This window comes from Petaurus breviceps, unplaced genomic scaffold (genome assembly GCF_028583685.1).
Source record: "Petaurus breviceps papuanus isolate PSGF00001 unplaced genomic scaffold, PetGlider_PUasm1.0 90510, whole genome shotgun sequence".
Taxonomy (NCBI): domain Eukaryota; kingdom Metazoa; phylum Chordata; class Mammalia; order Diprotodontia; family Petauridae; genus Petaurus; species Petaurus breviceps.
In genome coordinates this window covers 4619339-4646333 of record NW_027187267.1, presented here as the reverse complement: position 1 = coordinate 4646333, position 26995 = coordinate 4619339, and the positions used below count along the sequence as shown (strand labels likewise).

General features: G+C 38.1%; 2 protein-coding genes across 3 annotated transcripts in view; one reads left to right on the top strand and one right to left on the bottom strand.

The window, feature by feature from the left end:
* CD244 (CD244 molecule) overlaps positions 1-11992 on the top strand; it is an 81654-nt gene extending 69662 nt beyond the window's left edge. The window contains exon 8 of the mRNA XM_069062912.1: positions 11832-11992. Coding sequence (XP_068919013.1) covers positions 11832-11873 — 42 coding nt within the window. The 3' untranslated portion in view covers positions 11874-11992. The remainder of the gene's footprint in view (positions 1-11831) is intronic.
* A 640-nt stretch (positions 11993-12632) lies between these two features.
* Positions 12633-26995, bottom strand: part of LOC138141991 (SLAM family member 9-like) — a 45138-nt gene continuing 30775 nt past the window's right edge. For both annotated transcript variants that reach the window (XM_069062908.1, XM_069062910.1), the window contains one exon: positions 12633-12739. In XM_069062908.1, coding sequence (XP_068919009.1) covers positions 12650-12739 — 90 coding nt within the window. In that variant the 3' untranslated portion in view covers positions 12633-12649. The remainder of the gene's footprint in view (positions 12740-26995) is intronic.

Below are 26995 nucleotides of genomic sequence, written 5' to 3'. Positions count from 1 at the left end.
ATATATATATATATATATATATATATATATATATATATATATATATACATGGAATATCTCTACATCAATAGTCAAAAAACTCTAAGAAGAAAGGAAAATGTCTATTTATTCACTGTATTTAGTTCTTGACATCATTTTGTTGTTGTTATTTAGTTATTTCAGTCTTGTCCAACTCTTCATGACCCCATTTGGGGGTTTTCTTGTCAGATATTGGAGTGGTTTGCCATTTCCTTTTCCAGCTCATTTTACATATGAGAAAACTGAGATAAACAGGGTTAAATGACTTGCCCAGGTTCACACAGCTAGTAAGTGTCTAAAGCAGGATTTGAACTCACAAAGATAAACCTTCCTGGTTTCAGGCCTGACATTCTATCCATTGCATCACCTAGCTGTCCCTCCCCTCCCCCTGGCCAGCATCATAGAATTGTTAAATTGGAAGGTACCTTAGCCATCATTTAGTTTAAACATCTTACCTTCCTTATGAGGAAATTGAAGTCCAGAGAAGGAAAGTGAATTGTTTGTGGTTACAGAATACATTTGTGGCAGATCAGGTCTCTTCCAGTCCAATGCTCTTTCCATTGCACTCTTCCTACATAGGCTTATAAGGCTTAAGAGATGCTCCCCCAGAGCTTTTCTGGGTTGTGGGTACTGGTGAGTGCCAAGGACATGGAAAGGACTGTGATAAACTTTTGTAATTTCCTTTCTGTGTCTGCTGGACCAGGAGCTTCTGGAAGGAACAGTGACAGTTATTGTGGCTCAAGGGAAGTCAGAATTCTATTCCTAGAAATTGACATGGGAGAGAAGATAGACATTTCCTAGAGTTCTCATTCTTCACACACATGAATCATCAGGGACAAAAGCTTTGGGAGTGAGTAAGAGAACTAGTCACTGACTTCAGGCTCTGAAACTGATTTAGCTCTGCTGCAAATAAATTGTTTTCAGGGGACAGCAACCAAAAAGAGGGAATGAAGGGGGATTAGATTAATAATAGCTCACATGTATAGAGATAGAGGGCTTTAAGATTCACAGAGACAGACAGAAAGACACAGAGAGAAAAAGAAGGACAGATACAGAGAGTCAGAGAGAGATAAAGATGCGTGAGTTCATTTGATCCTCACAACAAGTCTGTAATGTAAGGGTTATTCTTATCCCCATGTTTTACAGTTCAAAAGATATAAACAGTTAATTGACTTGTCCAGAGTAAACCCACATGTTCATGATTTCAAGTCCAGTATTCTATCTACCACAGCACACCACTTCCTTTTTGAGTAATCCCTTTACAATCCAGAACTCTGGCTGGTTACTCTTGTAAGACAGGTGCTAGGATCATAGTATAATAGGGTTTTGAGATGAAGAGAGCCTTAGAGACCAGCTTATAAAACTTCTTCATTTTCTATTTGAGAAAACTGAGACACAGAGGTTAGGGAATTCATTGCTGAAGGTCAAACAGTAAGAATTTTTTTTTAAACAGTAGATTCCAATGTCAAAACCATTGGGAAGGACCTGGTAGATATTTCTGACCATAGTATATTATCAGTCACCCCGAAACATCTTAGAATATAAAACTGTAGCAATGAAATAGACGGGCCATTGGGTCAAATTAGCTCTTTTTAGTCAGAAGAGAATTCTAATTTGAATAATATGGGTGAATTCATTTAGGGCTCTACTGGGAAGCAAGAAAGAGAGAACTCATTGCAGAGGATGGTTATTAGAACTCAGGTACTCATTTCTAGACTAGGAGAATCTGTGCTTAGGAAGGTCTTTAGAAACCTGTGACATCTAAATGGCATACTTTCTGTTCCAGATTCCAGATAGGGGCCACAGATTAAGTTCTGGTTCTCAAACTCCTTCAAAGAAACTTTATTTAGTTTGGGTGGTGTTTAGAAGACTATTTAGCATCTCTAGGAAAGAAATCAGAAGCATTTAAGGTTCTTCTGACCGTGGGAAGAACTTAGAGTCACAAAATGGGATGAAGACCAAAATCTGACATCCACACAAGCTAATCAAGGTTGGATATCATTTAGTGATCCTTAATCAAAGAGTTTGTCCAAGAGTCAGAAAATTCATTCTAAGTAACTGAACATTTGGAACTTTTCATTTATTACTTGCAATCTCATTTCTGTACCAATGAAATCACCCACCATGCTCAGCAACCTTTTTTTTCAAGCTCAAAATGGTATGAGGAGATGTATGGGCCTTTTGAGGGAAGGGTCTTAGGAAGTGGAGTTTAGAAATCATGAGAATAGTAGAGAGGGAACAGCATGGATGATTAGAAGGCATATATATCAATAAAGGCGGGAGAATAAATGGAAGTTCATAGTATGTTAGATCATGAAGAGATCATATAGTTTGGAAGTATGGTGGTCCTCTTGACAGAAATAGGGTAAGGGAATATGCAATTATATAGCATCTAGTATGTGCCAGGCAATAGGCTAAGTGCTTTTACAAATAGATCATTTGATCTCATAACAAACCTGGGAGGTAAGTGCTATTAGCATTATCCCCATTTTACAGTTGAGGAAACTGAAGCAAGCAGAGATTAAGTGACTTGCCCAGGATCAAATAGCTAGTAAGTATCCGAGGCTGGATTTGAGCTCAGGTCTACTTGACTCCAGGCCCAGTGCTCTATCCACTGGGGCATCTAGTTATCTTTATAAATAGGGAAATTAGGAAGAGAAATAGGTTTTTTCCTTGGGGCAGGGGGAATAATGAGTTTTATTTTGGACACTTAGTTTGAGATATGTATAGAGCATCAAGTTCAAAATGTTCTACAGGGAGTTGGCATTTTGGAACTGGAATTCAGGAGAGATACCAGGGCTGGAAATAAAGATCTTGAAGTCATATGCTTAGTGACAATATTTTAATTCTTAGGACCTGTTGAGATCACTAAGAGAGCATAGGAAAGTGAGAGTGTAGAGAGAGAAAAGAACCCAAGGTAAAGCCTTGTGGTTTGCTCACAGTTAAGAACAATAGAAATAAAGATCTTACAAAAGAGACTGAAGAGTGTAGGAGGTACCAGAGAGAGCACGAAAACCTAGAGAAGAGAGAGTTTCCAGGAAGAGTGGTTGGTAAATAATTTCAAATGCTGCAACAGAAGAATGAAGATTGAAAATAGGTCACAATATTTGGCAAATACTAGAATCTCAATAACTCATGGAATTGTGACTATAATCCCAAAGGCCATCACCTTCATGAGACCCTCCACTTCTAAGACTGGAGTAATATGTAGGTGATTGGGGAGTGTCTACATTAATCTGCACTGGTGATGGGAGTGGAATATAGATGACAAGACACCTTAAATACAAAAAATATTTGATCCTGGTCTTTTAGGGGAAATTCCTTTCTGATTCTTCTGGGAAAATCTGTTTTTCTCTGAGACAAAATTAACCCAGATTATTTAATAATTAAATATTTTTGCTATCCTCCACCCCACCCTATCCAATAGGGAGCAGTATTTTTCCTAGAACTAGAAATATGATATTCATCAGTTGCTCAGTTTTCTGGGAATTATAAATAAGCTATTTTAATATCTATGACAGTCATCAGATCAAGCTTCAGGTACTTCCAATGGAGCTAGGGGTGATAAAAGTCATGTATGTCACATCTCTCCCCTCATCTTTCACTCCAGTGTTCATGTCCTCTATTTTCTAAAAATTTAAGGAAATAAGTCAATTCCAGAAATAAACCTAAAATCTTACACCTTGCACCCACTTAGATTCCTTTCCTGCCTCTTTCCTTGATATAGCTCCAAAGAACTGAATTAGTCAGCCCATTGGCTACATTGAAAATGAAAGTCAGGTATAAATTGTAAGTTTCAAAGTGGTATAGTATACCAGCTTTTGGCAAAGTTGAATTTTAAACATCTTCCGGCCTCTCTTTTGTCCACCTTCCCTCACTTTCACCCCAGAGAGACAGGTTCACTAAAAGACCCCTTGTGAAAGAAATCTAACAAGCCTTGGTCTTAGTCAAAGAGTGCAGGGAAGCCACTTCTTTGTGATCTAAACTCACCCTCTTTCTTTCTTTGCATGTCTAAGAGCTGTCATATATTCCACTTCCTGTCCAGCAGTCAGGACAGGAAATCTGATGTCTGATACTTCAGCCTGTGGCCCTGGGAAAATCCCCTTGGGTTTCCCACAATGTCCAGCTTCTTGTAACTCTTCACAGATTTAGTAGAAGGGCCATCTACAGTCATCCTGGTCTGTATCTGACCGCTGAACCCAGATGGCTCTGGAGAAGAAAGTGAGGTTGGTGACTTTGCACAGCCCTTTCTCACTTAAATACAATTCACTTGCATGTCATGGCATTACCTCCCTGATGTCATGGTCCTCTTTGAGAACAAAGGACAAATAACAATACGGATTTAGTCAGTCATTTGGAACTTCTATGGACTGGCCCTGGAAATCTTTTCTCTGGGCCACTCATATAATTAGATGTAACTTCTCCTGGTGTCCCAGGCGTGCCCTTGGGAAGTGCTATTCAACCAAAAAGAAAAAAAAAAGAAACTAGAAAAGTGAATGCCTAAAGAGACAACTCTACAAATACTACCGTGTTTCCCTGATAATAAGACACTGTCTTATTAAATTTTTTGGACAGAAAAACACCAGAGGGCTTATTTTCAGGGGAGGGTTTATTTTAATGAACATTGACAGCAATTTTAATAAACAGGTAAATGTGAACAAAAAAATGTACCTTTAGTCAATAAGCAAATCACTGGGGAAGAACAGGATGATACGCTCACTGCTGCAGCTCTGATTGGATGCAGCTCGGAGCGGGGCGTGCGTTTCATGGGGGGGGGGACGGTGCATACAGAGGGTACCGTAATGTAGCGTGTAGTGCAGGGGATCACCTTCACTACAGTAGCAATCTAAATAGGGCTTATTTTCGGGGGAGGGCTTATTTTAGAGGAATCTTACACAGTAAGGGGAGGGCTTATTTTCGGGATAGGTCTTATTATCGGGGAAACACGGTATGTATCCCTTTAAAAGCCGCACCAGGGAAAGTGACTGGGAGCTACTCTGACAGTTGTCCTTTTCAATAGTTTTAAGACAATTCCACTTTCCAGTTCTGTCCCATCAGCAACTAGATCCTAGAAATGTCAGCGGAAAACAGGTATTCACTGTATTATGGGAAGTTGCCATAGTAAAGGGTACAATTATTTATGCAAACATTGTGTAAGAGACACTCAGGATTTGAAGGACCTAGGTGCACTTTGGCAGACTTTCAAAACTTATTTGCTCATAGCCTTCATCTAGGAAATCTGGGGAAATGTATACATGTTAACTCTCAGTGTTCTGAGATAGGCTCCCTGCTTGTAATTTTGTAGCTCATGATGTTGCAAAGGACATTTTTTACTAAAAGGAGGTAAATGCAACAGATGTTTGAAAACTATGACTTAATGATTGAGTAACATTTGTGACCCAGGTGTGGCGTTGACCGCTACTTACTCTAGCTATCTCACTCCCTCAACTTCAGCCTATGCTCAAAAAAAGGACCATCACCATGTTGTTTAAACCCAACTTCTTTAAACTTCTACTTTCTAAGGGTTTTAGAGGGTAATATGTGTGTGTGTGTGTGTGTGTGTGTGTGAGTGTGTGTGTGTAGGGGGGGGAGATACTTTCCTACTCTGCCATACAAGCAAGGGCAAAATTTTCAAAGTCTTTTTCCTTTCTATGTGTACCCTTTTTTGAGGGCTCTTTTTCTTTTTTTTTTTTAAATGAAATTGATTTGTTTATTTACTTTTAGTTTACAACATTCGGTCCCACAGTCCCTTGAGTTTCAAATTTTCTCCCCTTCCTTCTCCTCCCCCATCATGGCAGCATGTACTCAAATATAGGATCTACAAATATCTTCACGTTAATCATTAGTCAGGTTGTAAAGAAGGATTAAAACTGGTGGAATGATCAGTGGGAAAGAGAAAACAAAACAAAACAAGAAAAAGAAATACAGCAAGCAGTTTGTTTCAATCTGCATTCAGACTCCACATCTCTTTCTCTGGATGTGGATATCTCTTTCGATAATGAGTCTTTTGGAGTTGTTTTATAATCTTACATTGCTGAGAGGAGCCCAGTCTATTGAAGTTAGTCATCACACATATGTTGTGCCTGTGATTGTGTACAGATTTCTCCTGTCTGCTCTTCTCTATCAGCATCAGTTTATATAAGTCTCTCCAGATTATTATGAAGTCTGTCTGCTCCTCATTTCTTATTAAGAGCACAGTAATATTCCATTATATTCATATGCCACAACTTGTTCAGCCATTCCCCAATTGATGGGCATCCCCTTGATTTCCAATTCTTTGCCACCACAAAAAGAGCCTCTATAAATATTTTTGTACATACGGGTCCTCCTCCCACTTCTCTGATCTCTTTGGGATATAACCCTAGAAATGGTATTGCTGGGTCAAAGGGTATGCACTTATTTATAGCCCTTTGGGCATAGTTCCAGATTGCTCTCCAGAATGGTTGGATCAGTTCACAACTCCACCAACAATGCATTAGTGTTCCAATTTTTCCACATCCTCTCCAGCATTTATCATTTTCCTGTTTTGTCATCTTAGCCAATCTGACTGGTGAGATGAGGTACCTCAGAGTTGTTTTGATTTGCATTTCTCTAATCAATAGCTATTTAGAGATTTTTTATATGCTTATATATATCTTTAACTTCATCTTCTGAGAACTGGAGGGCTCTTTTTCTTTAAAAAAATTCTCCTGTTTCCTTTAATTGCTGATCTCCATCCTTCCACCTCTATCACCATGCTGCCTTCAAGGGGATACCATTTTTTTCCCTCATGATTCCAGTAGGAGAGGGAAGGGGTAAAGGAATTAACATTCAGCATTTTCTATATTTTATTACATTAAGGAAAATGTGAGCCTTAGAAGACAGCTGTAGTCATCCCTTTACACTTTCTCTATTTTAAAGGAAGGGACCTGATGCACACAAGTGACACACTCATCAAATTTTTTATTGATGCTCAGGATTTCAGGGGGTATGAAGTTGGGAGGCAGAGCCAATGTAGGGTATAACAGACAGAACTGAGATCCCAGAACTCAACAGAATGGAACTCTGGGCTGAAACTAAGAAGACATATGTATGAGTTTAAATGTAAAATCCTACACTTGGATCAAAAAAGCAACTTCACCAGGATAGGGCAGAGAGATCCTGCTTTGAAATCAGTATAATGAATAGTTAGTAGCTAGTTTGTTTATGGCAGTCCTCTTGGTTTGTGATTTTGGTTTTTTATTCTTCCTATGCAACCACTTACAAAACCAAAAATCATACTGAGTTGCAAGATCAGTCAAGATGGTCTCTGTATCATTATCCTAAAATGTTTGGTGGAATAGGAAGGAGACATTGTAGAGTATGATTGACTCCTCTATGACCTAGAATTATTGTGTCTGATGGGAATTCAACCCTAAGCATCTCCTGGAGACCTGGGGACATCTATCTCCTAAATAATACCTACACCTCCAGGAACCTCATCAGTGCTAGCTAGAGATAATTATCTTTTTTTTTTTGCTTTTTGGAGGGCAGTTGGGGTTAAGTGACTTGTCCAAGGTCACACAACTAGGTTTTTGTGTGTGTGTGTGTGTGTGTGTGTGTGTGTGCGAGTTGAGTGTCTGAGGTCGGATTTGAACTCAGGTCCTCCTGATTACAGGGCCAGTGCTCTATTCACTGCACCACCTAGCTTCCCCTCTATCTATTCTTAATGGGCATATTTGTGCAGGTAACCATTTCTATTCTTGTCTTCCCAGGAGCCTTGAGAAGAAGCTCCCTGAGCACTTGCATAGAGCTGACCAGGTTTTACTTACAGGGGATTCTGTCTTTTTAAAAAAATTTTTTGATCTTCATTAACTTGTTTGTTTACTTTTAGTTTACAAGATTCAGTTTCACAATTCCTTGAGTTTTAAATTTTGTTCCCCTCTCTCTCCTCCCCCCCACTGTGGGGGCATACAGTCAAGTATAGGGTCTGCAAATACTTTCACATTAGACATTAATAAGGTTATAAAGAAGTATTGTATCAGATGGAATGAACAATGGGGAAGAGGAAACAAGACCAAACAAGAAAAAAAAAAAAGAGAGCAGGTAGTTTGCTTCAATCTGCATTCAAACTCTGTTCTTTCTCTGCATGTAGACATCTCTCTTCATCATGAGTCTTTTGGAGTTGACTTATAACCCTGCAGGATTCTGTCTTTAACAAAGGAATGAATTATCTCTGTGCCCTTGCCCTGCTCAGTCCCTCTATGATCAGCTTCTCTCAGCTGGAGCCCACGGCGGACAGGTCACAAGAATCCATTGGCTAAGCCATTGACTATCAGTCAGCACCCTTTTCACCTTCCCTCCTCACAATGCCTCTAAGACATGGGCTTACTTTAAGCCCATGACATGAAATGACATCTCAGGGCCAACCTCAGGGTCAAAGGATCTTCATTTCTTTGAAAATTCTTGATACAACTAAGTCTTTGTACAGAAATGTTTCACAGCTCTTACCCTCTTACACTAAAGGTACTATGGGAATGCTGTCTTCTTATACTGTTCAGACTCATTTCAATTCCATTCAACAAACATTTATTAGCTATCTACCACATCCAAGGCATTATGTCAGATGTCTTGGATACAAAGATAGTATTAAAAGCAGAAACTAACTTTGGGTTTCAGTTTCATCACCTATAAAATGAGGGGGTTGGGTTGGATAATTGTCCCTAATTCAATCTATGATCCTAAGAGGACTAGGTACCCCTAGGGGCCAGTGTTTTCTAAAAGAGAAGCAATTGTCCTCACAAGTGGACCTTTCACAAACCCTGCCCAGAGTTCTGTGTATGATTTCTTAGGAATATACCCTTTAAAAAATTTTTATTTTTAGCTTATGGAACAAAAACATTTCCATAACATAGTACAATAAAAAGGATGATTGCACATGAAACTGCAAATCTACTATGCACAATTTGCTCTGTGTTTGTGTGTCTGTCTGTATATTTATTCTATATATTTCTATTTACCAGTTCTTTCTCTGGATGCAGATAACATCTTTCTTCATAAGTCCTTTGTAGTTATTTTGGATATTTATGATAGTCAAAATAACTTATTTACTCAAAGCTATTCTTAAAACAATATTTCAGTCACTGTATACAATGTTCTCTTTGTTCTGCTCATTTTGCTCTTCATTATTTCATGCAAGTCTTTCCATGTTTTTCTAAAATAATTGAGCTCATCACTTCTTATAACACAGTAGTATTCCATAACAATCATATACCGGAATTTGTTGAGCCATTCTCCAATTGATGGGCATTCCTGTAATTTCTGGTTCTTTGCCCCTACAAAGAGAGCTGCTATAAACATTTTGGAATATATAGATTCTTTTCCTTTTTTCTGTAATCATCACTGGAAATAGACCTTGTAGTGGTTTTGCTGGGTCAAAGGGTATAGGTAGTTTAATAACTTTTTGGGCATAATTTCATTTATCAGTCAGGGAATGGCTCATATTCTTATAGCAGTGACAAAGTTCTTTATATATTTTATATGTGAGACATTTATCTGATAAATTGTCTATAGAAATTGTCCCCTCAATTATCTACTTTCCTTCTGAACATTTATTTTATTTGTTCAAAACCTTTTTCAATTTACTATAATTGAAATTATCCATTTTGCACATAACTTTGATCTCTATCTCTTGTTTATCCATAAATTGTTTGCCTGTCCATAAGTCTGTTAAGTATTATGTTCTATGTTCTTCTAATTTTCTTGTAAAATCTCTTGTTATATCTAGGTCATGTATCCATTTGGACCTTATCTTGGTAAATGGCATGAGATATTAGTCCATGCCCAGTTTCTGCCATACTGCTTTCTAGTTTTTCCAATAATTTTTTTTACCAAATAATGAATTATCTTTATACTTTTCAAATACAAGATTATTATGTTTATTTGCAGCTGTAAATTATGTCTATTCTCTTCCATTGCTCTACCATTATATTTCTTAGCCATCACCAGATAGTTTTGATAATTACTCCCTTATAATACAGTTTAATATCTCGTAGTACTAAGCCTCTTTCCTTTATACTTTTTTCATTATTTCATTTGATATTCTTGACTTCTTGTTTTTTCCAGGTGAATTTTATTATTTTTTCTAATTCACATTCAGAGTTATAATAACTATTTATTGATTTCTTTCCTTATTTTTACTATTTTCCTTCTCAGTCTCTCTTTTCACCCTATCCCTGTTACTTTTATCTTTTCCCCTTTCCCTCTTGTTCCTTATCTTATACTCTTTCCAAAGTTTTTTCCCTATGGATGGGAAGCACACTTTGTTCTGGGGATGCCTATTTTTTTTCCTTTCAGGGAGCGTTGCTATCCCGTATCTCAATCGCCTTCCTCCTCCCAATGAAAACACCTCCTGTGAGTTCTGGGAATTATCTTTGCCCAGAGGATTCAATCATTTAATCACTAAGTATTAAGTGTGCTTGTTTGTTGTTGTTCAGATCTCAAGCTTCAGGGGCCACCTTGTGGCTATTAGAGATATTAACATATCTCGTCATTGGCTCCCAGGAACTTCGAGCAACTACCCTTGTTTCCCCGATAATAAGACCTATCCTGAAAATAAGCCCTCCCCTTACGGTGTAAGATTCCTCTAAAATAAGCCCTCCCCCGAAAATAAGCCCTATTGAGATTGCTACTGTAGTGAAGGTGATACCCTGCGCTACATGCTACATTATGGTACCCCCTGTTTGCACCGTCTCCCCCCCCCCCCCCAAATGCACGCCGCACTCCGAACTGCATCCAATCAGAGCTGCAGCAGTGAGCGCCTCATCCTGTTCTTCCCCAGTGATTTGCTTGCTGGCACCATTGAGAGCAGTGCCGCAGAGGAGAGCTGAGGCAGGACAACATAAGCCCTCCCCTGAAAATAAGCCCCCTGGTGTTTTTCTTTCCAAAAAAAAAAAATAAGACAATGTCTTATTATCGGGGAAACACGGTAACTGTTTAATGCCATTCTCCCCCTAGTGCTGCAGTAATAGAAACAATGTCTCTATAGAACCCAGACTGGCATTTTGTGGGGGCAAAAGTTTTCCATGATGAAAGAAAATGATATATTTTTATCTCAGAGAGAAAAGAACTTTCCCATAAGTCAGGCAGGAAATGTCCTAAAAGATCAAGATCAGGTAAAATATAAAATTATATAACAATATATAATAACCCATAATATATAATTATACATAATCATGTAATATATAATATGATATATTTTATGATTATTCTATTATAATAGTATGTAATGATATAATATGTAATAATGATATAATATAAAATAGTTAAAATCTCTTACATTTTACCTCTATTCCCCCCATCAAACTGGCTTCAGACACTCCTCTAATCTACAACCTTTAACGGGAGGATAAATTTGGTTGGATGGCCTTGAGGTCTATAGGGCACAAAGCTAAAAAGGTATTTATCTCCCACACCTCAAAGAGAAAAGCCCCTTCCCAAAAGAGGAAGAATCCAAAAAGGTGGAACTGTAAGATCTAGAAGGGAAAAAGAAGATCAAGAGCAGCAAGGTCACTGGAAAGAGAAGGGGAAAAGGGGAGTGAGGGTATCCTAAAGTATAGGGAAAAGAGAAGGTCCAATAAATGGGGTTCTGAGTTCTATGTCAGAATAAGTTCTGGCTCCCTAAACCAATGGAACTGGGGTCTCAGGGAGTCCAATGGGAAAGTTGGACTGGGGAAAATGGCTACCAAATAAGATAATAAACATCCCCCCAAGTCTGACAGGTGGGGGCTTCCAGGACCCTGTGGATAAGGGAAAAGGAAGTTTTTATTGTTTTCTCTTTTTTTGTTTGTTTGCAGGACCAGAAGACTCCAAAGGGATTACAGGCCCAGGGGAGTTGATTGGCATCGTAGGGGAGTCGATTACCCTTCCTTTGGAAATCATGGCAGGAGAGAAGGTTGAAAACATCACTTGGATTTCACAAACATTGGTTGCTGTTGTGTACTCAGGACAAGGAAGAAAACCAGCCAATATCATGCTAATAAACCCCCTTTATGTAGGAAGGTTGAATGTCCCTACCCATAGCTACTACCTGGAGATCAGCGCCCTGAGAATAGAGGATGCAGGGTCCTACAGAGCTTTGATAACCACTCAGAATTGCTCTGTGGGCACAAACAAGGAATTCATCTTGAGAATCCATGGTGAGGTTCAGGAGCAGAGTTCCTGGCATTTAAACTACCGATATGTGGATATTCATTTTAAGTTCCTAGATCCTTAGTTTTCTCTTCTGGGGCTAAGAGAATGAAATGTTCATCTTCATAGTGAGTGCCTTTCCCCTTATTTGGCATGGCTTAAGGGGGAAAACATTACATCAAACTTCAGGATCAGTACTGATGGCTCCTCTATCATCATCATGATGAACTCCATGGAAGGGGGAGAAAAGCCAATATTTTTTAAGTACTTTGCAAACATTAAAGTATTAAATTTTATTACTACAATTTAATACTATTAATTAATATCATTAATTATTTAACATACGTAATATGTGTTATAGTATTTAATGATAAATCATTAAGATTTTTATTTGTTCTCTTCCAGTTCTCCTTTTCCTTTATTTTCCTAGTGACCTTGCTTCTTTTGCTCTCCTTTTTTCCCTTTCAGATCCTGCAGTCCTTGCTCATTCAGTCTCCTCAGATTCTTCCTCCTTGGGGAAGGGGACTTTCTTCCTTGTATTCCTGGGTGTCCTGAGAATTGGACAAGTCTGATCCTGACACAGAGAAAATCCAGAGGAGGAGTGAGAAGACAGGAGTCCTGTTGCGAGACACTATGGAACACTGAGTTTCTCGTCTATGCCCAATGGAGAGCTGCCAATCTGAGAACACAATTCCCCTACTTCCTCTTCTCACTTAGAATCTCTATATCTGCAGAGATGGCTGCAGGGTATTCCTGCATCTGCTCCTGCTATTGTTGAAGGTTAAAAAAAATGTCATTTTACCTGGAACCTGAATGTGAGATTATGGAGAGACTATTATGCATTTACTTCCTTTTTCCTTATTTTTTTTCCCTTTTCTAAAGCTGACAAACACCAATAAACATGAATATTTTCATAAACAAACCCCAGAAAAAGAGGATTGTACATGAAACTGAATTTCTATTATGTAGTGATTCCCTGTCAAAAGTAATGTGGAGCAGGCTAGGAACCAACTTGAGGATGACTGAGATGTTTGTTGGTCTATACCTAGTTTCTGTCATATTGTGTTGAATTATTCTTCAGAAGACACCAGACAGATACACTCTCATTTCTCCCCCACCCCCACTCCACCCATTTAACAATGAGAAGTCACTAGATAGTTTCAATTTCTGTGTTGGAAGACAGGGAAGTAAAGGGAAAAAAATAGTATTTACATAACATCTAATATATCCCAGCCAGAGTGCCAAGCATTTCCCCCCTCTCTGTAACATCACTTTCATTTCTTTATTTTATTTTTAATTTATGGAATAAAGCATTTCCATAACATAGCACAATAAAAAGATGATTGTACATGAAACTACAAATCTATTATGCACAACTTGCTATTCCTTTCAAATACACAACAAAATTATCATGTAAATTTCTTGTTTTTCTTCCTTACTCCTCTCCCCCTGCCCCCGCCCCAGATATGACTATCATTAGACCCAAATAGGTACATAAGTAAAATCATTCTATGCAAACTTCTATTTATCAATTCTTTCTCTGGATACAAGTAGTGACTTTCTTCACATGCCCTTTTAGCTAATTTGGATATTTGTAATAGACAAAATAACTTATTCACTCAAAATTGTTCTAAAACAATATTGCTATTACTATTCAGTGTTTTCTTGGTTCTGCTCATTTTGCTCTTCATTATTTCATGTAAGTCTTTCCATGTTTATCTAAGATCATTGAGCTCATCATTTCTTTTTTTTTTTTTTAAGCAATCGGGGTTAAGTAACTTGCTCAAGGTTACACAGCAGGTGCTTCTGGGTGGGTGCTAAGTGTCTGAGCCCAGGATTCCATCTCCAGGTCATCCCTGGATGGTGCTGGTGCTCTTACTCTCTGTGCTACCTGGCCGCCCCGAGCTCATCATTTCTTATAGCACAGTAGTATTCCATCACAATCATATACCATGACTTGTTCAATCATTCCCCAATTCATTTCACATTCACAATTATAATTGCTATTTGTGAATTTCCCTCCATCTTATTTGTACTTATTACTTTCCTTCTCAGTTTCTCTTTTCACCCTGTTCCTGTTACTTTGTCTTCTACCCTTACCCTCTTTTTCCTTATTTTACCCTCCTCTCTAAAAGTCCCCCCTTTATGATGTATTTACCCTATCCTCTTTTTCTTTTTTTTTTTGCTCTATTCACTGCACCACCTAAATGCCCCTCATGTCCCATTTTTATGAGAAAATTTCTCCTTTAACCTACTCCTAATGAATTTGTTTTTAGAATCACCTCATTGTACACAGCTCAGCCCCAACTTTTCTTTCTAACTACCTTAGTAATGATAACAATTTTAAGAATAGTATTATTAAAAGTAATAACTAATAATTTCTAATATTAATAACATTTTCATAAATCATATGTAAACAGCTTGACCTTAATCAGTGCCTTATAATAAATATTTAATGATTTCCTTATATTTCTTCTGGATCTTTTATATTGAATTTTCCACTAAGCTCTGGTCTTTTTGTTACAAATACTTAAAAGTCTCTCAGTTCATCAAATGGGCATTTTTTCCCACTCAGGATTATACTCAAATTTTCTGATAAATTATTCTTGGATACAACCCCAGTTCTTTTGCTCTTTGAAGTATAATGTTCCAAGACCTACAGTCTTTTAGTGTAGAAGCTGCTAGGTCTTATGAAATCCTGATTGTTTCCCTACAGTATTTAAAATTTTTTTTTTCTTGTTGCTTGCTTGGCTGTGATATACCTGTAAGTTTTCTTCCTAGAATCTCTTTCTGGGGGTGATAGATGGAGTCTTTCTATTTCTACTTTACCTTCTTGTTCTAGAACTTCAGAGCAATTTTCTATCTAGATTCTTTTTTTTTAATCATAACTTTCAGGTAGTCCAACAATTCTTATATTGTCTCTCCTAGATCTGTTCTCCAGATCATTTGTTTTTCTAATGAGATGTTTCAGATTCTCTTCTATTTTTCTGGTTTTATTTTTTCTTGGTGTCTTTTCTTTTTGGAGGGGGGAAGGTAGGGCAATTGGGGTTAAGTGACTTGCCCAAGGTCACATGGTTAGTTTTTGTGTTAAGTGTCTAAGGCTGGATTTGAACTCAGGTCCTCTTGATTTCAGAGTCAGTGCTCTATTCACTGTGCCATCTAGCCACCTTGTTGGTGTCTTATAATGTCATTCAATTTCAATCACCCAATTCTAGTTTTCAGGGAATTATTTTCTTCCTTAAGATTTTGTATCTCTTTTTCCAATTGGTTAATTAATCTTTTCATAATTTTCTTAAATTGATTTTTTTCCCTAATTTTTTCTCATTTCCTCTCATTTGAATTTTGAATTCCTTTTTAAGTTCTTCTAAGATTTCTTTTTGGACTTATGACCATTTGATGTTACTCTTTAGGGTAGGAGTGACTTTTTTTTCAACCTCACTATCTTCCTCTGAATATGACCCCAGATGTTCTTTTACACCCAAGTAGCTCTCAATGGTCAGATTCTTTTTCCTTTAGTTACTCATTTCTATTTTTAATAGCTTAATATTATTATTATTAACATTTTTTAATCCCAAGTTGTGGGTATTGTTGTCCTAGGCATCAGATCCTCCTTACTGTTGTTTTCTGGATTCTGTCTGGAGGCTTAACTTCAGAGACTTCTCTCCTCCTCTCCTAAGCCACAGTTAGGACCCCCAGCCATACTGTCCCTAAAATGTTCTTTGCACCATGTGGTTACCAACTCACAGGGTGTTTGTTCACACCTCCTCCCCCACAACCACAGTAGGGGAAAGTACAGTTAGGCCTGACTTCCAGAAACAGTAAGGGGTCCTTCAATCTTCCCCCACTCATCTTTGCTCTTCTTTGGAAGAAAGTTTGTGAGGTAAAAATTAATAAAGTAACATTTCTCACAGCCTAGTCTGCTTCCTGTTTTTTGATTCAGCTGCATCAGCCTGGAGGTGTTAATATTTCTCTCAGACCACACCTCAACCCCTGGAATCTTCTCTGAGGTCCTCTCAAGATGTTCTAAGTCAGAACAACTACTTTACCCCCTTTGTTTTTGCTGTTCTTCATTCAATTTGTGGTGATTTTCTGTTTGTGGAGGAAATTTGGAGAGGCTGGACATTTCTGACCTACGCTGCCATCTTCCCAGAATGCATCATTCCAAGCACTTTTTATAAATATTATCTTATTACAAATATTATTAGTAAATAGCAAAAACTTGCCAGTGGCATTAAGGGAAGGCACACATAATGAAAGCACTGCTCAGGTCCTTAGGTGACACAGTGGATAGAGTGCTGAGTCAGGAGTAAGAAAGACCTGAGTTAAAATCCTACCTCGGACACTAAATAGCTGTATGACTTTTGTCCCTTCTTTCTTTCCTTTCCTCAGAGGACAGGGCTGATGAAGGATTGGGGGTGGGGAAGGGCAGTGAACATAAACATTCAAAGAAAAAAAGACACCTGGGGAGACCACCTAGAGAGAAACTTTCTGTAGACCTCCAGATTGTCTAACAGCCCATCCCTGAAACCAAAACTGAAAGTCCCACAGTGCTCACCTGGAGTGAGATTTTACTCCTTTCCTGTTTTTCATATCTTCTTGCTTTGTATCTTTTCAATATCCCCAGTCCCTGAAATGCTCCCCTTCCTCACCTCAGCCTCTTCATTTCATTGACTTTCATCAAGACTGGGCTCAAAACCCATCTTCTAAAATTATTTATTTACGTGCATTTATAATCTGTTCCTTTATTGCCCCTCTCTTCCATTGAACAATAACTACAAGAAAAAAATGAAGAAGAGAACTGTCATTACAAGCATGCATAATCCAGCAAATCTTGGGTTTGGGGTTTTGAGGGCTTTTTTTCTTTCCATTTTTGAAGTTCACCATCTCTCTGTCAGGAAGTGAATAGTGGTATGTTTCACCTCCCGTTTTGGATCGGTGGTTTATCATTGCACGGACAGAGTTCTAAAGTCTTTCAAAGTTGTTTTTCTCCCCAACATTGTTGTCAATGTTGAATGCCAACATTGTACAAGTTCTCCTTGCTTTGCTCTGTATCAGTTCAAATGAGGTCCTCCCAGTTCCTCTGAAAAGGTCCAGACTTGTGATTTCTTATGGTACAATGATAGTCCATTATATTCTTATAGCACAATTTGTATAGTTTCCAGTTTGTAACCAGTAGGAAAAGATCAGTTATTAATCCTTTAATCTTTTTATACATATGGGTCTTTTCCCTCTTTCTTTGATCCTTTTGAAGTATGAACCTAGTAATGGTAGAGTTGGGTCACGGAATTTTCATAGTTTAGTAACTTTCAAATCCTATGTTCTATGAAAGACATTTCCCAGGAAAGACTTTCCCAGTCTCCTCAGACTCTTCTGAAACTACCTTCCATCTACTCTCCCTATATCTTATTTTTATGTAGTTGTTTGCCTGTTGTCTCCCCTTTAGAGTATATGCTTTATTTTCTTTTATTTTCTTTTGCTTTTTGGAGAGGGGAAGGTAGGGCAATTGGGGTTAAGTGACTCGCCCAAGGTCACACAGCTAGTTTTTTGTGTTAAGTGTCTGAGGTCGGATTTGAACTCAGGTCCTCCTGACTACAGGGCCAGTGCTCTATTCACTGTGCCACCTAGCTGCTCCTAGAATATATGCTTTATTTTACACATGCTTGGTATATAGTAGGTGGTTAATAAATGCTTATTGACTTACCTTGCTTTGGTGAAGCCTAAGGACTCATTCTCAGAATGTTTTAAAATGCATAAACTAATAAAAAGGATTGCAAAGCAAACATATTGAAATAAATATGTATTTTCACCCATATAGGTTAATAGGACTCTTTGAAATCTGTGCACAGGGATGCCAGGTTGAGTCCCTGATCTAAAGGAAAACTTCTGAACTGTAAATAGCAGAACTAAAGTTACAAAAGTAAGACAGTCTAGCTCACATTCCCCTTATAAATTTCACATGTCTGTGATGTTAAAGCCCAAATACTTATGTTATTTCTTTATTTTCACAATGTTTGGTTTTCAAATGGGTAATTTTGTTATTTCTCAGTAAATGTCCTGTAAAATTTTTTAAAAGAATATTAATCATATGAGAAAATAAGAAATGAGAAGGAAAAGTGAAAGAGAAAGTTTTGGAGTGTAAGACTTTTGTTTCTTATTAAAAAAAGTAGAAATGGAAATAGAAATAGATACTTGGTTCTCTAATCCTATGAGACATAGAATGAGACTGCAAAATATATGGGATGTTTCCAAATGAAGTGTCAAGGGTCTGCAAAAGTCCCATACCCTCTTGGTATGGGAAATTTACATCTGAAAACCCAAGCTCCTGAGGCCCAGAAATTATGAATGGTTTTTCACTTATTCATTTAGTCTATCAATAATTCATATTGATATAAATAGCTAGCTAGCACTTAAATAGAACTTTAAAGTTTTCATAGCAGTTCACAAAATCAAAAAATCATACATATTAATTATGTATGATTCCCCAAAGATCTGGTGATCCTGTTTCATTCTAGGTCCAATTCTTTGTTGATTTGTAAAGCCTATTCACTGACATGTGAATTAAAAAAAACAACCAGTTAATATCGTCAGAATATCCTGGTAAAGTAGGAAATCTACATTCAGTGAAGGCCTCCTTCCAGATAGAATCAATGGGCTTATGATGTTGAAAAAAAAATACAGAGTGAGGAACCATCTATATCTACATATTCCCATAGCTGTTTCTTTAACCTTTAAGATTACTTTTTCTGAGAAGACATTTCTCCTGAACTCACAGCCTATCTCCTTTATGTGTTGATAGGTCTAGAAATGAGAGTGCAGTCAGGTCTGTATGCGTGATCTGAGGATACTGAAAGTATAGAATTGACTTGGTAAGTCATTACAGAAGGGGCTAGCAGAAGTTGCCACTGGGGGATTCTCTCCTCCTACCCCTCTTCCCTCTCCCTTATTCCTTCTTCCCTCCTAACCTTTCCCTCCCCCCCATGACCCAGATACCATTCAGAAGGTTCAGCAAGAGGAGATGTTGCATAAAGCCCTTCTTGGCAATATATCTTTCCCCTTTCCCTGATCTGGTTAGATGCTGACCTTACCCTCACCCCTCACACTTAGTGTGGAGGGAACAGGTAATTTGGTGCCCAAGATAAGGTGAATCCAGGCACCAAAGCTGGTGCAGAAAGGTCTTTATGCTTGTACAGAAACCAATATATATTTTTTTTGCTACCACATGTACGTTTCTCCACTTCTCTAGGTTATTAATGTACCAGTGTCAAATAAATCCAGAGGAGCTGCCTGTTTTTCATAGTGGGGGGAGGGTGGGGAATGTGGGAAAGGAAATCAGAATGATTCTTTTACCCACTTATTTTCTTGTGTGGATTACTTTGCAATTCCTTGTGAATTACTTGGCAAGAGAGCTCATACATTGGAATGGAGGCTTGAACCATTTTTGCATAATTAAGATTATTCAAGCATCCTATCGGTAGTTATGGGTCCTAGAGTTGAGTTGTGTGTTTGTGGGGATTCTGAATGTGTTTTAAAAATACAGATCTTTATATCAAATCCCTAAGTGAGTCCACTTAAAGGGGAAAGAAGATTATCCAGGGTTGGGAGGAAACCCAGCAGTGGCCTGGGTTGTAATTAGTAATTCTAAGGTAGGAGTTTCAAAGGACAAAAAAGGTGCCTTTTTGAAACTATGAAAAGACTACAAATAGGGAAGACATGATATAAATGAAAAAAAAATTCTGAGCATGGACAGAAACCATGAAAAAGGTGAAACATGGTACAAAAAAAGTAGATCAAAAGTCAGGGACTGTGGACACAATTCAGTCTAGTGATAGCACAGAAAGCATTCAGGGAGTCTTTCCTTTTCATACCATTGCCAAGTGTTGTAGTTTCTATTGTCCCAACATCTCTTATATATGTTCCCTTCTCTCCCCAATCCCCTCTTCCATTCAGGTCCTTGTCACTTCTCACCTGGATTATTGAGATAGCCTTCTAACTGGCCTCCTGGGTCTCAAATCTCTCCCTATTTCAATTCATATTCTACTAATTTGTAAAAATAATTTTCCTAAAGTGTAGGTCTGGCCTTATCACCACCTTACTCAATGAACTCCAATGGTTCCCTTTTACCTCCAGGATCAAATATAAACTACTCTATTTTCCCTTTAAGGTTCTTCACAATCTGAGGCCTTCCTACTTTTCTAGTCTTATTATGCTTTACTTCTCTCTATGGACTCTACGATCCAGATACCCTGGCCTTAAACATGATGGTCTATATGCTATGTCTCTGACTTTGTACTGACTGCTCCCCATACCTGGAATGCTCTGCCTCTTCATGTCTCCCTGGAAGCCATATATAGACAGACAATGTAGATACACATAGCCTACATGGGTAAAAGACAACACCATACTATCCTTACAATAATGACTAGAGGACACACTCATAGTTCACATATGCATAGGTGATTCAATAGATAGAGTGTTAGACCTGAAGTTGGGAAGAGCTAGGTTCAAAACTATGTGCAGCTAGGTGGTACAGTGAATAGTGCACCTGGTATGGAGTCAGGAAGAATTACCTTTGTAAGTTCAAATCTGGCCTCAGATACTCACTAGCTGTGTGACCCTGAGCAAGTCCCTGTTTGCCTCATTTTCCTCATTTGTCAAATAAGCTGGAGAAGAAAATGGTAAACTACTCCAGTATCTCTGCCAAGAAAACCCCCAGGGGGGTCATAAAGTGTCAGACATGGAAAAATAACTCAACAGCAAGTTAAATCCAGCCTCAGGTTCTCACCGGCTTTGTGGTCTGTCTGCCTTAGTTTCTTCAACTTTAAATTGGCAATAATAATAGTACTTATTGCCTATGATTATTATGAGGTTAAAATGAAACAATATTTATAAAATGCTTTGCAAATTGTAAAGTGCTATATAAATGCTATTGTTGTTATTATTGTTATTACGTGTGAATAGGCAAGCAATAGACAGTGTCAGTAACCTATCAATAATATAACTAGTACCAGCCACAACCACAATGCAGTTTGTAATCCCAAAAGTTACAGTGTTTGATCATGGAAAATTCCCATGAGGGAAAAATAAAAATAAAAAATATGGACCAGAAAAAGATTACAGTAAAGGAAAAAGTAAATATTTCCAAAATGAAATATGGAGAATGAAAAAAAATTCCAGAAAATTAGCAAAACTAAAAATGAAATGCAGCTCAAATTTCAGAATCATCAAAAGAAATTTCCAGGTTGCATGTCTTCACTTGTGTCATCTTTGTCACTGAGTGACTGCTCAAAAGGAAAAATAAAACAAGAGAAAATTAAAGAAAGTTATTTAAAATATCTGAGTTGTTCCTCCACATTGGACACTGGTCTGGGCTCTGTGTACCCTTGGTGCATGTACCAGGTGATATTGGAAACTCTATAAATAGCAGCCCATACTCAGTTTGTGTTTTACATTTGGTTGGCTTATAAAAAAGATGGGGTGTCACTTTGTTTTTAACCACCAAAGGTGGGGAATTTATAATTTTGCCTAATAGTGGTTCTATACTCAAGCCAAGAGTTTTGTGGACTTTGAAGGATCCCTTTAACTTGTTTGCCTGTGAGAGCAGTCCAACCTTGCTGATAAATTAATCAATAACATTTCTCAAGCACCTTCCATGTGTCAGGTACTGTTCTAGGTGTTGGGAAAAGGGAGAGAATAAACATACATATTGTGCCTGCTATGTGCCAGCACTTTACAAATATCGTCTCATTTGATCCTTACAACAACCCTTTGAGACAGAGGCTGTTATCATTCCCCTTTTACAGTTTAAAGAAACTGAGGTAGACAAAGCTTAAGTGATTTGCCCGGTTTCATACACTTATAGTAAGTGTCTGAGGCTGGATTTGACCTGGATTCTTTCTTACTCCAGACTCCAGACCTTACACTCTATTCATTGCATCAACTGGTGAGCTTATAAGTAAATTGAACTCAGATCTTTCTGAACTCTACTCCCAGTGCTTTATCTACTGGGTCATCAGCTGATTAGAGGATTTGGTTTTTTGTCCTGCAAAATGTTGTATGTGCTTTAGCAGACCTCAAGTTCAATACAAGGAAATAGTGGGCAGCTTAAAAAAAAGTTCATGATCTTGGGCTATATTAAGAGTGGCTTAGATTACAGGAATAAGAAAGTGATAGTATTACTTTACTCTGCATTGGCTAGATGACATCTGGAATACTGTTTGACGTTGTTTAAGAGAGACTTTGCTAAGCTGGCAAGCATTGAGAGGATGGAAATCTGGATGGTGAAGTCCTCAAGTTCAAGTCAGATGAACATCTTTTGAAGTAATTGGGCATGTTTAGCCTGGGAAAAGAAAAGGATGGGGAAGGGAAGGGGGAAAGAAGGGAGTGCTGTGTTCAAGTATTGGAAGGACTATTACCTGAAAGAAGGATCTGACTTGTTCTTTTTGGTCCCAGGGGACAAAAACTAGGAACAAAGGATGAAAGTTGCAGAAATGTAATATATAGAAAAGAGAAAAACAAGTTCCAAACAATTATCTAAAAGTAATGTGTGGACTTGAAATTTTCTGATGATAAAATATTGGGAGAGATAGTTAACATATTAGATGACAGAATCCTAAAGTCAGTGGGTAAAAAGATCTTGATGGTCCAAGGCATTGATTGGATTGAATACACAAAGATTAAATTTAACAAGGATATGTATAATGTCCTACATTTGAGCTACAAAATTCAGCTTCATAAGTTCAAGATGGGAAAGGTATGGTAAGGAAGTAGCTCGTGAAAAAATAAAAACGGCTTGTCATTTTAGGGTCTTGCAAGTTCTTTATGTCATCAGTGAGGTATGACTGGTACAAAACCTTATGTGATCTTAGGCTGGATTAGTAAAATAGTATTTTCAGAATAAGGGACTTGATAGTCCCACTGTACCATGCCTGGTCATATCAACTCTGGAGTATTCTATTGGGTTCTGAGAACCACATTTTATATAGGCCATCAGTAAGATGGATGTGTTGGAAGAAGGAACCAAAAATTGAAAGAACATTAAAAAAGGTATAGGATGATGATCAGTGGGAAAAACTAGGGATGTTCTTCCTAGAGATGAGAAGATCTAGTGAAAAATGGTAGTTGTCTTGCTTGGGTCCAGAGAGCAGAACTTGGAGAAGGTAGAAAGTTGCAAAGAGGCAGATTTTGGCTTGACATAAGAGAAAATTTTCTAATAATTACTTCTTTCTGAAATTGGAATGGGCTGCTTTAGATGGCCACAAAGGTTTTATATCAATCAGTGCCTCACCACAGTGTGGAGATTACCCAAGGCTTTCGGAATCTATGCCAATGTTGTTGCTGTTGTTGAATCATTTTTAGTCATAGCCAACTCTTTGTGACTTCGTTTAGTGTTTTCTTGGCAAAGATACTGGAGTGCTTTGCCACTTCCTTCTCCAGCTCATTTTACAGATAAAGAAGCTGAGGCAAAACAGGGCTAAATGACCTGCCTAGGATCACATAGCCAGTAAGAGAATGAATCTTCCTGACTCCAGGCCTGGCACTTTACTCACTGGACCACCTAGCTGTGCAATAGAATGCAATCAATCAATCAATAACATTTATTAAGCAGTTGCTATGTGCCAGGAGCTGTGCTAGACTCTCGAGATAAAAGCATCAAACAGTGCTCGCTCTTGGAAAAATTACAAACCAGCTTGGGGAGCAACTTGTATGATCTAAGTGTAAACAAAATAGATACAAGTTTGGTTTTGCCAGAGAAAGCACTAACTGAGGATGGGAGTAGAGAGTAACATGAAGAAAGGTTTTATGTAGAAGGTGACTCTTGAACTGAGACTTGAAGGAGATGAAGGAATGCATTCCAGGCATGGTAGACAGTCAGATACCTGGCACAGTAGATAGGATATTGGACCCAAAGTCAGGAAGACCTGAGTTCAAATCCAGTCTTGTACATTGATTAGCTGTGTGACTGTGGGCTGTCTGCCTCAGTTCCCTCATTTGTAAAATAGGAATAATAATAAAAGTGCCTACCTCCAAGGTTGATTGTGAAAATAAAATATTCTTGTAAAATTCTTTTCAAATGTTCAAGTACTACATAAATGCAAGAGATGGTGATAATGATGATGATAAATAATGAAGAACATTGAAAAGACCAGTTTGACTTGGATATAGTATATATAGTAGGGAGTAATATGGGTGTAACAAGACTTGAAAGGCTGGAGTCAGGTTGAAAAGGATTTAATTTTAAATGACAACAGAACAGTTTATATTTGATTCTAAAGGTAATAGGAAGCCACTGGATTTGTTGAGTAGGGTAGTATAACAACACAGAGGAGTTGGTGAGTTTGGAGGGCTGGGATGCTTAACCTTTCTCTAGCTCTGGACCCACATGAGTAGACTAGCTTCACTCCTAGGAAAATCTAATCCCTGAAGAGAGGTCTGGCTATTTTCCCTTAGCCCTCTGGCTCCTTAAACCTCTCCCTCCCTACCCCCTACTCTAAAACTCCAGTAAAAACAATCTAAAGCTTAGATCTGGATCATGTCTAGGGTATCCTTTTTAGAATGTTCTCTTGGGTGCACCAGTCCATCATTCCATCATCAATTTATTACAGTAACTATTTCCCTGAAGGCCCATGGACATAGAATTTGTCATTTCAAAAATATTTTTGCAATCCTAGCTTAAGGTGGTATCTTAAAGTTGTCTTTGTTTCCTTTTTTCTGAGTTTTATGGAATTTGAACATTTCTTCAAATAGTTGGCATTTTTCTTCCCTTTAAAAATTATTTCTAAATTCAGTGCTTTCCCACTAAAGGTTGTGCTTTTTTTGTAATCATGCTACCCCATGTGGGAGAGATCCTCTAACTCTCCCTCCACCCCACAAATTTGACAGGAAAGTGACATCAAATGATAATTTCGTATGTGATACATCCTGCTGTCAAACCTTTGGTTTGGGGGTGTTTGGGGGGGAGGGTAGGCGTCTATGCCTTCTATACTGTTTCTGTTGGCTGATGATGAGAAGCAGCTCTCTTCCTTGATGAAATATATTCACTCCTCAGTTTTCTCTCTGGTAAAACAAATAAGATGACTAATACTTATTCATTTACTTGCTCTCCCCCTCCCCCCCGCCCCCATCTAATCTAGAAGAATCAGTGGGCAGAGTGAAGAGAGACATGAAGCCCCCGAGGAAAGACCACTCCCACCTCTCCTTCCTGATTCTCAATTCTTTCCTTCTCCCATGAGATAAACTCTTTTTTTTTGCCAACCCCTTTCATTTTCTAAAGGGGGGCTCAATTTTTCCCTCCATAACCTAACTCGAGTTCTCTGCCCTTCTTCACCACATGTTTATTTTAAAGAGGCACAATTTCCATTATGTTTCCCTTGGAGTTTTTATACCAATTCATCTTTTCCTCTAAACACTCTTTACTTTAGGGACCATGCTTATCACTGACCATTCCCTTCTCTCCCTTCAATCTCCATGCTCCCTCTTTTCCCCTCATTCAAGGGGATTTTCCTCTTTGTTGGCTCCATATTAAGGACCTTTTCCCATTCTTAGGATCTTCCCCCTCCTCACTACATGTATGTATATGTATATACTTAGCAATAATACTTTCCTCTTTTTTCTAACCTGCTTTACTCACTTGGGGGAGGATGTCCCACATTCCCTGATCTCCTTAATGAATGAAACCTTTGTTCTTATCTTTCTATCTGATTCTCCTTCCCGCCTTCCCTCTCTGTAGAATAGAACTAAAAAAGAAGGGCAGTTAGGTGACACAGTGGATAGAGCACTGGGCCTGGAGTAAGGAAGATCTGAGTTCAAATCCAGCCTCAGACATTCACTAGCTGTGTGGTCCTGGGCAAATCACTTAACCCTGTTTACTTCAGTTTTCTCATCTGCAAAATGAACGGGAGAAAGAAATGGCAAATCACAACAGTCTCTTTGCCAAGAAAAGAGTCAGGCAGGACTGAAATGACTGAACAACAGTGAAAAGAAAAAAGAATCTGAAGACTAAAAACAAGTTGGATACCAGTTACTTAGATCAAAGTCTTGTTATTCATGATATTCTGCAAATTTTTGTAATCTTAGAAATTTTCTGTAGGTCTCTCAGAAGTATAGGTCAAATTATTCACACAGCATAGGACAGAACAAGCTTAAGATATGGGTTCACACTACTACTGTCAGAGGCAATTAGTTCTTTCCTGATGGGGTCACTATTCTCTTTATTCCAAAAGACTTTCTTCTAACCTCTCACCCTTAGAGTTATAACCATTCTATCTAGTCTTTCCATCTCCTGATTTCTGCTAAAATCTCATGTCTTGGGTGATGATATACAATAGGTATCTATTAGAATTTTTAAAAATGAATTATCACAAATAATATTAAATGGTAATATAATCAAGAAAGTAATCAATAAAAGAAACAAATGAGCATTTATTGAATATACTACAGACCTATGTACTCTGGTAGATTCTGAGATACAGAGAAAAATGAAGCAGTCCTTACTCTTCAGGACTTTACATTTTATTGGATGTGCCCATCTCTAGACCTACAAGAACATAGAATATGGTTTGTCACTTTGGGGCTGCTTCTAAACCAATCTGACTTATCACCCAGGAGTTTACAACCTGAGATAATGAAGTGATCCTAATTAGCTGCTGTGCCATAGGAGCTGAGGCTGTATAAACCTGAGTTACTGGCCTCTTTACCTTTCTCTCTTCCTTCCTATAAAACATCTGGACTATTTTGAGTTGTGTCCTGAGAGTTGAGATGTGGACAGAGAAATTGCTCTGATCTTTTTCGTGCTTCCATACAGATATGAGCACATATCTTGCCTAAGCAAGCT